General features: G+C 34.6%; 1 protein-coding gene across 1 annotated transcript; it reads left to right on the forward strand.

Annotated features, from left to right (window-relative positions):
• The first annotated feature begins 329 nt into the window (after positions 1-329).
• zmynd12 (zinc finger, MYND-type containing 12) lies at positions 330-14,312 on the forward strand. The gene is made up of 8 exons (XM_056463517.1): positions 330-473; positions 2,333-2,471; positions 2,555-2,726; positions 4,429-4,598; positions 6,234-6,356; positions 6,441-6,522; positions 11,989-12,134; positions 13,458-14,312. Exons 1-8 carry the CDS (start codon positions 361-363, stop codon positions 13,617-13,619), a joined length of 1,107 nt encoding a protein of 368 aa, XP_056319492.1. The 5' UTR covers positions 330-360; the 3' UTR covers positions 13,620-14,312.
• The last annotated feature ends 501 nt before the right edge of the window (positions 14,313-14,813 follow it).

A 14,813-nucleotide genomic window follows, 5' to 3' on the forward strand; every position in this document is an offset into this window, starting at 1 on the left:
TACACAAAAGTATGAATGTAAGCATTTTTAAATACAAAATTAAAAAGTCAGTCCGAAACACTTTACAATAAGAGTTTCAAAATATCAAGTCGCAAAATATTACGTATAAAAGAAAAACACCTCAAGGATAGATCGGTTGCCACGAGGTCGACTCCATGGAAACCAAATTCAAAAACACTAGTTGTCTCAAACACAAGAATAATTGCGGGAGCCTGATTTGTAAAACTGTGAAAACGACAGTCGATTTTTTTATATATATATATATATATATATATATATATATATATATATATATATTTATTGTAGGCACTTTTTAACTCGCTGAAGTGGTTTTGGTAAAGATTTGTACTTTAATTCACGATGTCGGCCTCTATTAACCCGCTAGCAAATCCTAAAGGAGGGAAGAAGCTTTGCGAAATTTGCCAGAAACCTGCGAAACTGCAGTGCACAACATGCCGGGTCACATTTTACTGGTGAGTCTGGAGACCTAAAGTTATTCATTTATGTGTTGTCGTCTTAATATTAACCGAATAAGCACATTTTTAAAGAGATAGTTCATCCAATATTAAAACTGTTTGCGTTGCTTTCTTCAGTTCACAAATGATTTGAAGCAAGCCAGAAGCCGGTGACTGGTTGACTTCATAGTAGCATTTTTTCTGCTATGGATGGTTAACTTACCGGTTTCCAACATTCGTCAAATATTTATGTTATGTTCTACAGAAACCCACAAATAATAAGAAGCAGCAGGGTACTTAGATTTGACATATTTGGTGAAATATTCCTCTAACTAGACTATATAATAAAATAGAACTTTAAAGCAAATACGCAATCGTGTAATAGCGTGTACAGACGGCAGGTGGCACTATATGCGCACATGTGACACACATTCTTGTGACTGTGTTACTGCAGAGATGGAAAAGGTTGAACGAGTTCAAACAGCTGGAGGAGAAATTATGTGCAGAGGGAAGAGAATAGCCAGCCATGCGTGCTTAAACCCAACCAGAAAAAAAGAAAGAAATATGACTGGAAAAAAGATGTGTTTGTGTGCATCGGTGGAGTTTTCACTTGCTCCACCATCCTCACGACGTTTATCTTCACAGCGTCTCAGTGGCAGCATGCAAATGTCTGTCCATTTTATTACTCGGTCAGCCTGGGTATTTTTTTTTTCTCTGCTCATAAGCAGAATGTTCTCTGGCGGGCAGCTCTTAAAGAGATAGCTGAATAAAATAGGAACAAAACTGGCTTTATTTACAGCCGTGTTGTTTTGTTTGTGATTTTGTGATTTTTATTTACACCTCAAAAAGTAGGAACACGGGTCTGTACCTACATACATTTTACATAGGGTTTCTACCGCATTTAAAATTATATATAAACTGCCACAGAAATAAAGGGAACACTTAAACAACACAATGCAACTCCAAGTGTTCCCTATTTTTTGAGCACTGTGTATACTATTATTATTATTGTTTATGTAGTGTATATGTGTATTATATGTATGTGTAAACATTCTTAAATAATTTTACATGAGAAGCAAAATTACATCATTTTAAATTTAGTCTTGTTTTCTAAAAAATATATATATACCAGAATTTATATTATATATTTATTTGGTGAAGTTCCTCGCCACTGTAGTCACTGGCTTGCTTGGTTGGGACTTGTGGAGCTGCGCATTGATGGATTTACTCCTCAGTGTTTGGACTTTCAGCAGTGAAATTTAAACTAAACTGAACTGAACTAAAATGAACTTCAACTCTGAGAACTGGATTGACAGTTTCAATCTACTAGAACTTCTATGTTAAGCTGCTTTGACACAATCTACATTGTAAAAGCTCTATAGAAATAAACTTGAATTGAATTGAATATATTATATTTATTGTTATTTTCAATATCAAGGCTTATCTTCAGCCATTTAGCTTCTCAATTGTGTCTTGATCTTACATTTTGTATGTATTTATACTCAAAAACATAAATGTTTAGTAAGTATACCCTAAAGTCAGCTAAATTTAAAGTTATATGAAAATAATAGAAGTCTATAGTTTCAGGGTGTGGGTTAGGGTGAAGGTATTTCTGACTAGCATGGGTCAAAGAGGAATGGCTTGCTTTGAAACAAGAATAGAATGTACACGAAATGTCTACTAGTAAAGTAAAGCGTACTAATGAAGTAAAGTATCTACTTAAATTTTTTAATAATTCTGACTTCAACTGTATATACACCTTCTGCCCACCACCCTCAATCAAGTGTGGTTTTTGGCCCTTCATATGAAAAGGTTTGGGCACCCCTGAGAAATATAGGCCGTGTCCCTATTTGCAATGTGTCTGTGTCTGTGTGTAGTAACCTTGACCACCAGCAGGCCGACTGGACCAGTATTCACGAAAAAGCTTGTCTGCTGCTGGTTTCTATCAACACACCTGCACCATCCGGAACATTGTCTGACCAAGACCATCACCACAAAGAAACGCTGAAGAAACAGGTTCACATTCACTCCAGCACATCAAATGGGTCAAATACAGACGACTGATTATTATAATGTGTTATTTCTGTTCTTAATTCTAGAAGCATCTTATAGAGATGGCTCATTTGGAGGCGCAGAAGTGGGTGTCCATGAAGAGGTTTCAGGATGTTTTACCTGCCGCTCTTCTATTCCAGCATTGGGCCATGCAGGTTTACGGATCATGTGCTGTTGAACTGGTACCAGCATATCTACTGCTTGCTCAGGCTAATATAGGTGAGGCATGCACAAAAACACATTTGCGAAATCTCTATAATATGATGCACTAGATAGAAAGGCACTATCAGACTTCACTTTCTGAAGCTCTCTGAAGTTTGACAGCCAATAACTTCTATTTCCACCTGAGAAGAGATTACTGAAATGCGAGGTTGGCATGGAGCCCTGTGTGCTTCCTGTGGGATGGTCTATTGGTGGGCTGGAGTTTATGGGCGGCGCTTGGAGAGACTCAGAGGAGAGACGCTTGTTATGTAATTCAGGATGTGGCAGACTAGTCATGCAGATGTGTTCAGTCTGAGTGGAAAACTCTTCAGCATGAGATTATTTTGCAGATGTTGACATTTCAAAAGATTTCTGTTCCAGAGAAATGTTTTTAGCACTTTTTTTAATCAATGGAGCAATGTGTTGATACAAAAATATTTGCACAATTGTTGTCCGCACTGATCATTATAAGGACCTAATTAACGTTAAAATGACTGTTAAAATAGATTGCATATTACAACATATTGATAGAAAATACTAGTTATTCATTCATTTATTTTATTTTCAACTTCTAGTCGACTAGTCCCTTTATTAATCTGGGGTCGCCACAGCGGAATGACCCACCAACTTTGTTTTACGCAGCAGATGCCCTTCCAGCTGCAACCCATCACTGGGAAAGACCCATACACTCTCATTCACACACATACACTACGGACAATTTAGCTTACCCAATTCACCTATGGCGCATGTCTTTGGACTTGTGGGGAAAACCGGAGCACCCGGAGGAAACCCACGCCAACATGAGGAGAATATGCAAACTCCACACAGACATGCCAACTGACCCAGATGAGGCTCAACTCAGCAGCCTTTTTGCTGTTAGGCGACAACGCTACCCACTGCGCCACCGCACGGCCCCCTAGTTATTTTATATTGGTATAATATTGAGCGTAACATGTTACAAACATGTTACAAATATTAATCGATAACAATAAAAAGTAAAAAAGGAATTAATAAAATTAATAAAAAATTAAATATACCTAAATTTATGGTAGAATAAAAATTTTATATATATATATATATATATATATATATATATATATATATATATATATATATATATATATATATATATATATATATATATATATATATATATATATATAATGTTTCTTTGTCTTATTATTATTACTTTTAAATTTACATTTTACTAGACAATAGTATATTTGTCAAAACATTATTTTATAAAACAAAATGTATAACATTTTATTTACAGGCGTATGTGTACATGAGAGATATCTGTGTTTACGGAAATAAAGACAGAAATAACACCTTGTCTTCACACAGAAGACAGAAAGGAATATAGCAAGTGGCTTATGCCTATTATTATGATGGATTCAGAAGATTTCTTGGGAGCGAACGTTTCTATTCAGTGTAATGATTTTGCCAGTAAGACACCCCAAGGAAAGGCCAACACCCTGGGCAGTGCCCTGTTGAACTTGGGAGCGAACTGAGACACACCTCTATTAAGCTTTTGTCTATATGGATAGATGAGATAGATGACAAATAAGGCCCTGAACCAGCCCTGAATTTTTAAAACCCGGCATGTCTGTTCCAACAGAAACATCAAAGATGGCAGACAGACCGTCTAATAGCCAGACTCACTCGAGAGGCATCAAGCAAGCCTTTGTTCATAACGCATGTTGTTCATGTGTGTGTGTAGGTTTAGGTTCTCTCTCTCAGGCACATGAGTATCTGTCTAAGGCTGAGTGGACAGTAATGAAAACAGCAGACTGCAGTCACACTGTCCTTCATCAGCTGCATAGAACCCTGGGCCGTCTGCATGCTGCCATGGGAAAACACACATCTGCTCTTACTCATTTTGCCAATGACGTAAGTCCTAATATGTGCTAATCACTGGGTTTAGATTGCATGTACATAATTTAACCCTAACTTGTTGATGCATGTTTGTGTTATATACCCTTACTGGTGGACTTTTTATTAGGTATACCTGGCTAGTACCAGGTTGGACTCTCTTTTGCATTAATTCTTCGTGCTGCTGGACACATTCCTCTGTGGTTATAGTCTGTACTGACAAGGTAGCATCATGCTGTTGCTGCAGATTTCTCACATGAACATTCGTGATGTAAATCTCACATCTCACAAGTGCTCTGTTGTATCTTTGGAGACCATTTTTAGATTCAACCAGTTTCAGATCATTTGATCTGCTGGAAGTAGACGTCACAAGATGGGGACACTGTGGGATAAAGCAATGGACATGGTCAGCAACAAAACCCAATGCTCAAAGTGTGACAGGAAAATTTCCGGCACATCACCTTAGCCTGATCCAAAGCAGGACAGACCTAGAGTAGTCGACATTTAAAATGGGTCAAATGATTCATCAAAGTTGTTTTAAAACTATTGAACAACACATTCTTGTCTTAGAAACTTTTTTGATCCACTTCAAATGTTGACTATACTGTATACTTTCATGTTGTTTAAATCTATTTTTGACCCAATCACCTGAATCTCACAGCAGAAATTGAGACTTTTTCTAGTCTTCTGATGTCCAGTTTTGTTTAGATCATGTGAATTGTAGTCTATGTTTGCTGTTGTTAGCTGACAGATGTGTCATCATTGTGCAGTTGCATAGCAGAGTCTGACAAAGTACATTATTATAATGGCATTCATTATAAACAACATTTATATTGCTTTCTCACTACAACTGAACTGCTCCAGAGTTCGTTTTGAACTAGCTTTTTTCAGGCAATCTCAAATCAATTGTTTTGGCACCGATCCAAGCTTGATTGCGGTGTTCACATATGCTCAAATGAACCTGGGGGGTTAAACAAAAAAATATTCCTGAACCAAATTTCTAGTCAGAATTAATCAAAGTGAAACTAAACCATTCCGGCACACTGAAGGATTTTGTCTTTAACAATGGAAAGTTTATTTCTGCATCGTTATTTTTGGTCAAACAGATAAGAATAAAACATTATTCAAACCAAATAGAACAAAGAGGATGTCTATATTCATTGAACGTGGCTGTCACAAAAATCCAATAGAATTAGTTTTTTAATGAATGAATTACTGAAGTGAAAAATTTCGGGTTGGTCCATTTATTGTATTGATTTTATATGTATATATATATATACCACATATATACCAATCAACTTAAACATTTTTGACCTTTTTTAACCACAAAATTTGTGCTCACTGGATTTTTTTTTTTACTTTTCAGAGCAATGTCTGTAAATCTTAGAGATGTTTATGCATGAAAACCCCTCTAGCTCAGCAGTTTCTGAAATACTCAGACCAGCCTGTTTGGCACCAACAACCATGACAGATTCACCTTTCTTCTTCATTCTAATGTTCAGTTTGATCATCTTGTCCTCATCTACATTCCTAAATGCAATGAGATGTTGCTATGTGATTGGCTGATTAGATGTTTATTTATTTGTTTTAACATAAAATCACAGTTCATCACAGTTTATTTTGGAATGCAGACTGTATTTCTTCTGTGTGTAGGTGTACTATGCCAGTGAGATGTTTGGTTTGGACAGTACTGTGACGTCTGGAGGATATTTCCTCATGGCTGATGTGTTTCTGAAGCAAAACAAGCCTGACATGGCCCACTCGCTTTACACAGAGGTAGACGCTCACACTCACACTGGCACATCTGTCTCTCTATGAAATGTCTCTCATCATGTTGCGTGTGTGTATGTGTGTGTACAGGTGGCAGGTTCATGGCACACCCACCTGTGTAAGCTGATGGATGGTATCAGTCAGAGTGCCACTCAACCAGACGAGTGTTTTAGTAAGTGGCATAAAAGCAGTAAAGCTAGACAAAGGCATATCTGCAAATAGACACTCTCAAAAATGTTTTATTATTCATTCAGGAAGCCTATATATAACACCTTAGTTTTGATAAGTGTTTGTGTGTGTATATATACACACGCACATACTATATATAGCAGGTTAAATAAGTATTGAACACATTGTGATTTCTCCTGGTAAATATATTTCTAAAGTAGCTGTTGACATGAAATTGACCCAGATTTTAGTAAAAACCCAAGCAATCCAAACACAAACAAGCCAAAAAACAAAAGACTGATATGTAATAACAATGAAATGACTCAAGGTGAAAGTGCTGAACTACCGAAATGCATTTAATACTTAAGTAATGACAGATTCAAGATGACTCTTGAATGAAGAATGGAGTCTCATGCATCAACAGAGGCTTCAAATGTTGACGATTCTGTAGGTCTCATCTATAATCTCTGATCCTTAGTTCTAATTTTTTATTGCATTCAAGTCAGATTGTCTGGTCCATTTTAGCAGCTTTATTTTCTTTTCTGAAACCAGTTGAGAGTTTCTGGGTGTGTTTGGGATTAATGTCTTACTGAAATGTTCACCCTGATTTCATTTTATCATCCTGGTAATGTAGGTGTTGACAAAAAAGAAATAAATATTACTATATACAGTCAAAGTCAAAATTATTAGCCCTCCTGTGAATTTTTAAAAAAAATGTTTCCCAAGGTCAATATTTTTAGCCCCCTTAAGCAATATTTTTTTTCTATTGTCTAGAGAACAAACCATTGTTATACACTGATTGTCCTAATTACCCTAACTTGTCTAGTTACCCTAATTAACCTAGTTAAGCCTTTAAATTGCACTTTAGGCTGAATACTAGTACCTTAGAAAATATCTAGGGAAATATTATGTAGTCACCATGGCAAGATAAAAAAATTCAGATATTAGAAATTAATTATTAATTAAATACTTATTTTTTCCGACATACTTTAATAGAGGCTTCAGGTGTTGACACTTCTGTGGGTCTCATCTGAAAACTCTGATCCTTAGTTCTAATTTTCTATTGGATTCAAGTCTGGGCCATTCTAGCAGCTTTATTTTCTTTTCTGAAACCAGTTGAAAGTTTCTTTGGCTGTGTTTGGGATCAATGTCTTGCTGAAATGTCCACTCTGATTACATTTTATCATCCTGGTAATGTAGGTGTTGGGACTGAAGCAGCTGATATTCGTTTACAATGACCAGGGTCAGGGTTGCTGTATAACAACTGAGAGATTTCTGCTGCTGTCTGGGCTTTCCATGCCTTTTTACAACTTCATTTCTTCATGTGTTCAATACTTTTCCCCATAATTTAATTTCTAAACTAGTTAGTTTTGATTTCTTGACAATTTTAAGTCACTGGCTGTAGAAATTTTTAGAAGTTTTCTGAAAAAAATGGTGACGTGTTACTTATTTAACTACTATATTACTATGAACTACTTATTGAATACTAAATATTTATATTTTTACACACACTGTTACTTAAAAGTTTAGGTCAGTATTCACATTTTAAAATCAGTTTTTTTATTATGCAAGGAAGTGTACTATTTATCAAAAGTAATAACATGTTTTTTAAACGACAAATTTTCTCATATTTTAGAATCCTAGAAAAAAATAAACACATTTTGGGATGTTTCCAGCATTAATAATAAGATTTTTTAAAGCAAATCAGCTTAAATGATTCATGACTGAATGATCATGTGATATTTAAGATTGGAGTTAGATGCTGATAATTCAGCTTTACCAACCACGAATAAATTAGATTTTAAATTGTAAAAACGCTTAATAATATTACTGAGCAAAGAACTTTCTTATACCTATTACAAGAAATACCTAAATTAAATGAAAATATAAGAGCATTTTTGTCACCATAAAAAATGTCATATGCAAGTTCATTGTTTGTAAGCTTTTAAACAGCCTATACCATCAAGACTTTATCTTGTTAGTTTGAGATCAGCTTTATATTTAGAGTCATGTCATGAGGTTGAGTCCTGAAGCAAAACCTACTTAATTTCTCTGATAACTAAGATCAAACGTGACACTGTCGTGAGTACGTGCTGCTCTCCTGCCCTACTTCTCTCTCTCTAAGCCTATTAACCTCAGTGCTGTTTTGGCTAAGTCTGTCAGTGACGTGGTCAGTTTAACTCAGCATCCCTGCCGGCTGGTCAGTGGTCAGTGTGCTTGATTCCTCATGCTCTCTGGCCTCCTAACGACTGACCCGAGGTCAGCCGACTGGCGCCGGTTCCGCCCTCGGGCAGCCACATCATATTATAACTTGTGACCAGATGACTGTATAGCAGGAAAGAGCTCAGCCGGCCTTGTGGATGCAGCACCTCAGAGCAACAACAACAACAGGCATGACCTGATAGCAATCAGGGACACAGTGCTGTTCTTATTGCCTCAGTAGGGCAGACAGGAAGATCATGCCAGTCCAGCCAAACATCATACTATGAGATCCGTTTAGTCAGGCGGATCTGTAACTATTTATATAGAAGTTGGGTTTGTTTACATCGGGTAGTGCAATAAGTATCAGCGTAATTGTTCTTATTTTATTAATAAATTAATACGTGTGATGTTAAATCAATATATTGCAAATGTATTTTAATTGTTCATTGTGCATTTATGTTTGCTCATACTATATAAGTTTAAATCAGCTTATGCCGTCAGTGGCGGTAGCCTAGTGGGCAGTGCGCCAACATATAGCACAACATAACTGTTTTAGTTGGAGACATATTTCAAATGATTCATTTAAAGGTTAAGTGGAATTTTTATCAGCCATTTTACCAGTTCTAGTGTCACATGATCCTTCAAAAGAATAAATAAGTATTAAGTTGAAGTCAAAATTATTAGGCAAGGCCAGTTTATTTATATAGCACATTTCATACCCAATGATAATTCAGTGCTTTACATAAGCAAGAATAAAAGAAACGAGAAAATAAAAATGATTAAAAGAATTAAAAATGATTTAAACAGATAAAAAACAGTGTTAAACAGGTTACAAAGAATGAAAAAGAGAAGAAAGAGATAATAGTGCGATCTGTCAGACATAGCACAGTGCTCATTCGGTGAAGGCATAAATAAACAGATGGGTTTTATTAGCCCCCCTCTGTGAATTCTTTTCCTTTTTCAAATATTTCCCAAGGTCAATATTATTAGCCCCCTTAAGCATATTTTTACTGTCTACAAAACAAACCATCATTATATACTGATTTGCCTAATTACCCTACCTTGCCTAGTTACCCTAATTAACCTATTTAAGCCTTTAAATGTCACTTTAAGCTGAATACTAGTATCTTGAAAAATATCTATAAAAACATTGTGTACTGTCATCAAAGATAAAATAATTCAGTTATTAGAAATTAATTATAAAGACTATTATGATTAGAAATGTGTTAAACAGTTAAACATTGTCCGTTAAACAGAAATAAACAATAGTCAGGGGGCTAATAATTGTGACTACAACTGCATAAATGTATGTATGTTAGTATATGTATAAACACACACACAGCTGGGGTAAAACATTTCTGTTTTTCTTGATTAACTGGATATATGAGGTGTGGGTTTGAGTAAAATGTCAATATTAATTTCTATAGGGCTGAGAACAACAATTGGTCTGAATAACAGGCCTTTCATGTCATTTATTGTGACTGAAAACACTATATATATCAGTCAGAAATGAAAATTTTTCTCAGCCTCCTTTGTTTATGTTGATTTATTTTACTTTAAAGAACTTATTTTTTGCCATAAAACTAAAACGGCTGAACCTGCACATAGGAGTTGCATAATAATGCTTATTTTAGAAGAAAAATTCAGATGGCATTAAGAGGTTTTTGCATCTGAATTCTTAATATATATATATATATATATATATATATATATATATATATATATATATATATATATATATATATATATATATATATATATATATATATACATATATATACAGTTGAAGTCAGAATTATTAGCCCCCCTTTGAATTTTTTTTCTTTTTTAAATATTTCCTAAATGATGTTTAACAGAGCCAGGAAATTTTCACAGTATGTCTGATAATATTTTTTCTTCTGGAGAAAGTCTATTTCGGCTAGAATAAAAGCAGTTTTAAATTTTTTAAAAACCATTTTCAGGTCAAAATTATTTGCCATTTTAATCAAATTTTTTCGATAGTCAACAGAACAAACCATCGTTATACAATAACTTACCCAATAACCCTAACCTGCCTAGTTAACCTAATTAATATAGTTAAGCCTTTAAATGTCACTTTAAGCTGTATAGAAGTGTCTTGAAAAATATCTAATCAAATATTATTTACTGTCATCATGGCAAAGATAAAATAAATCAGTTATTAGAAATGAGTTATTAAAACTATTATGTTTAGAAATGTGTTGAAAAAATCTCTCCGCTAAACAGAAATTTAGGGAAAAAATAAAAAGAACGGCTAATAATTCAGGGGGGCTAATAATTCTGACTTCAACTGTGTATGTGTATGTATATATGTATATTTACAAATGCTTTGACAATACATTTGTTACATTTGTCATACCAATAAAGCAGTTATTAAATTGAACTGAGAGAGACAGAGAGGGAGAGAGAGAGAGAGAGAAAGAGAGAGAGAGAGAAAGAGAGAGAGAGAGAGACTTGTAGTCTTCTAGACAGTCCTACTGACCTCAAAAGTTTGAATGGTATTGTAAATACCCTAATTTAAAATATTTCATGCACTATCAATTTGAACTATCAAACTTCATTTAAAATTTACTCTAGTACTAATAATGTAAATAATTTGAGAATCTTTTAGTAAATAAAACATTATTTTACAAGAAAAAACTGTCAGTCTTTCCACTTAAAATGCTAACATTTAATTAAATATCACTTGCCATTTCTTTGTAATTATTTATTACATTTGCCTTATTAGTTAAATTTACTATCAATTTTTGAGTGAAAAGTGTTTGAAAAATATCAGATCACTTGTCAAATCTTGAGATTTTATGTCACATAACTACTATTTTGACAAATTATTATGATTTTATTGTCATTAATAAAATTATTATTACACAAAATCTAAAAATCTACATTCTATAAATAAATGAATGCTAATTAAATAGCACTTCAGACACTATAACCCATAAAGCTTTTATTTAGATTTTCTGGCAACTTTAAATGATATGTGCTGTTAGTTTTCAGAATAAAGCTTGTTTTCATTTCGTTACAATACCTTCATTCTGAAAGCGGTAGCTCAAATATTTATTTAATTAGAGAGAACAGTAGATCGTGTTTCTGCATATCTCCTAGGGATTCTTCAACAGAAGTCTTCATTCAGCAATGTACATCAATTTTCCCTGGTTCACTCGCCCCAGAAGAAAAAGTGAGTCTGCTTTCACAGAATCACACCACTAAACTGAGCAGTGACCTGAGTTTCTTCTGTGTGTTTGTGCAGATGAAGCGCAGTGTGTGGAGGCTGATCAGATGTTGAGTTGTATCCTAGAGTTTGAGGAACAGTGTGTGAAACCTCACCCTGAACTATCAGCCATGTTGGCTCATTCTCTGGCTATGCTGTGGCTGCTACGCGACAACTACACCAAGGTAAACAATAGAGATCAACTAATTAAATATTCCATTCAGAAAGTTCATGTGATACATTCACAATATGCTCCTAAATTCAACACCCACCTCCTTGTCACTGCCCTGCATAATCAATTCATAAGAAATAACCAAAACGTTTATTAAAGGTGTGTAGATACAGTTGAAGTCAGAATTATTAGAATTATTATTATTTAACACATTTCTAAACATAATAGTTTTAATAACTGATTTATTTTATCTTTGCCATGATGACAGTAGATAATATATTACTACATATTATTCAAGATACTAGTATTCAGCTTCAAGTGACATTTAAAGGCTTAACTAGGTTAATTAGGCAAATCATTGTACAACGAAGTTTGTTTTGTAGACAATCAAAAAAATATTGCTTAAGGGAGGCTAATAATCAACTGTATATGGTTTGAATTCAGACATAGTTGAATATGTGAATGACATCATTCAAGTTCAGTCCAGATTAACACTAATGACTAAAGTCCATGATGGAAATTGACAGTAAGACTGTCCCACTGCTTTCCTGGATGTAATGGGATTCTCCATTAGGATTCCTACATCTCAGTCTACAGCTACTTATCACAAACACGTTCAGCCTCCCTGTTCTCAAGACAAACTACTACAAACACACTTAGTTATCACCTCACAGCTGCTTAGTTCTTCTATCAAACTGCTAAAATCATATTATTCGTTGAACTGTGCTGAACCTCTCTAAACATGACATACTATTGTTAAATAGTCAGTTTTTTTATTAGTCTGGTAATCAGAACCTTTTTGTTTTTGGTCTATACAGTGCCCAGCATATATAAGTACACCCTTCACAAATCTTTCTTTTAAATTCATATTTTTAATAAGAAGCTATACAATATTATATTTGTGCATATACATTCGATTAGTCGGTACTGAAGCCAAATCTGGAGCTTATCTAACAAAATAACTTATGATAACGCTCCAAAAAGTAGTACAGCCAAATTTATATGTTATAGAAAAATATTAAATATAAATTTAAAAAAAAAGGAAAAATCAAGAGAAACTAAAAAATGTAGTTGAAATTTTGTAGGTTGTATTTTCTTTTTGCGATATTTAGCTTGAAATTAATTGTTATTTTTCAATTTCTAAATGTGTTTGGTGACTAAAATATTATTTTAATAAATACATTGGTTTAACAAATCGGTTTTGTTTGGTTGCACCTAGATACATTGCCTATATTGACTGAGAAATGGATAAAAATATTCATTTTCAAAATGGGGTGTACTCAATTATGCTGAGCACTGTATTAGCATGTTTTATTTTTTTCGTTTGTGTATATAGGCTCTGGAGTATGGGAAGAAAGCTGAATTGTTGATCCAGGGGTTAAAAGAACAAAACCGTCTGAGAGAGTTGATCCATAATCTCCTGCTACATGCTGAAAAAACCTTGAATGAGACTGCAAACACTAACTTACACACCGCAGACTACGATACATTGAAATAAACTCAAAACAGAGCACAGTTTACAGCACAGTGACTTTACATTGCACAGTGCTGTCCTGGCTCGTTTCATAATGACTTGTTGATATTATCAATGTAATTTGGGAGATCCATTCATTCTTTTTTTTTCAGCTTAGTCTCTTTATTAATCAGGGGTCACCACAGCGGAATGAACAGCCAACTTATCCAGCATGTTTTATGCAGCGGATGCCCTTCCAGCCGCAACCCATCACTGGGAAACTCTCATATACTCTCATTCACACACATACACAGCAATTTAGCTTACCCAATTTACCTCTACCAGATGTCTTTGGACTTGTGAGGGAAACTGGAGCACCCAGAGGAAATCCACGCAAGCACGATCCACACAGAAATGCCAACTGACCCAGCCAAGGCTTGAACCAGCAACCTTCTTGCTGTGAGGCAACAGCGCTACCCACTGTGCCACCATGCCGCCTCAAATTAAATTGACACTTTAAATGTATGCATTTTGGCTTTTCAGTTACTCATTTAGTTTTAGGGGCCTGAAAACTAAATATTTTGGAAAATGGAAATTAAGCAATACCAAGATTGAGTCATGTAAACTCCAAAAATATGATTTTGTGAAAATGATATTGCTCATGCATTTTACAAAAATAGCACACATATAGTACTGTATATGTGAAGTCAGGTAATGTGTCAATACAACTAGCCACTGGTCAGGCATACAGAAAACTTTTTTTAGTGTGTCAGTGGGAATCAATCAATCAAAATGTAAAGGAAAGCCTTTTTTGTATATTGTTGTTTTGTAAATGAACCCCAGGATATAGTGAAATTCTGTGTACAAAAAAACAAAACGTTGAATTGGGGTCGACCTGCAGTCAATTGGCTGGTGCAGTAAGTTTATAACTTCAAACCCATTCTGACCCATTCATCCTTACTCAAAAAGACCTCCAAAATGTGTTAGTAACATTGATTTACATTAAATAGAGTGGATTTTTCCTTGCAAAAATGAATAAAACATTCATTGTTCTAAATTCCGGTCCTTGCCTGAGATATAGGGCGTGTCTAACATACTTAACCACACCCCTCCACCTGTCAGCTTTGACAACAAAAAGAAATGGTGAGGAGGAGGAGTCTGTTAGATTATAATAACTCTCCCGAAACCCACCCGATCTGAATGAAATGCCTACTTTACTACATCCAATCAGTTAACATT

This window comes from Danio aesculapii, chromosome 8, assembly GCF_903798145.1.
Source record: "Danio aesculapii chromosome 8, fDanAes4.1, whole genome shotgun sequence".
Taxonomy (NCBI): Eukaryota; Metazoa; Chordata; class Actinopteri; order Cypriniformes; family Danionidae; genus Danio; species Danio aesculapii.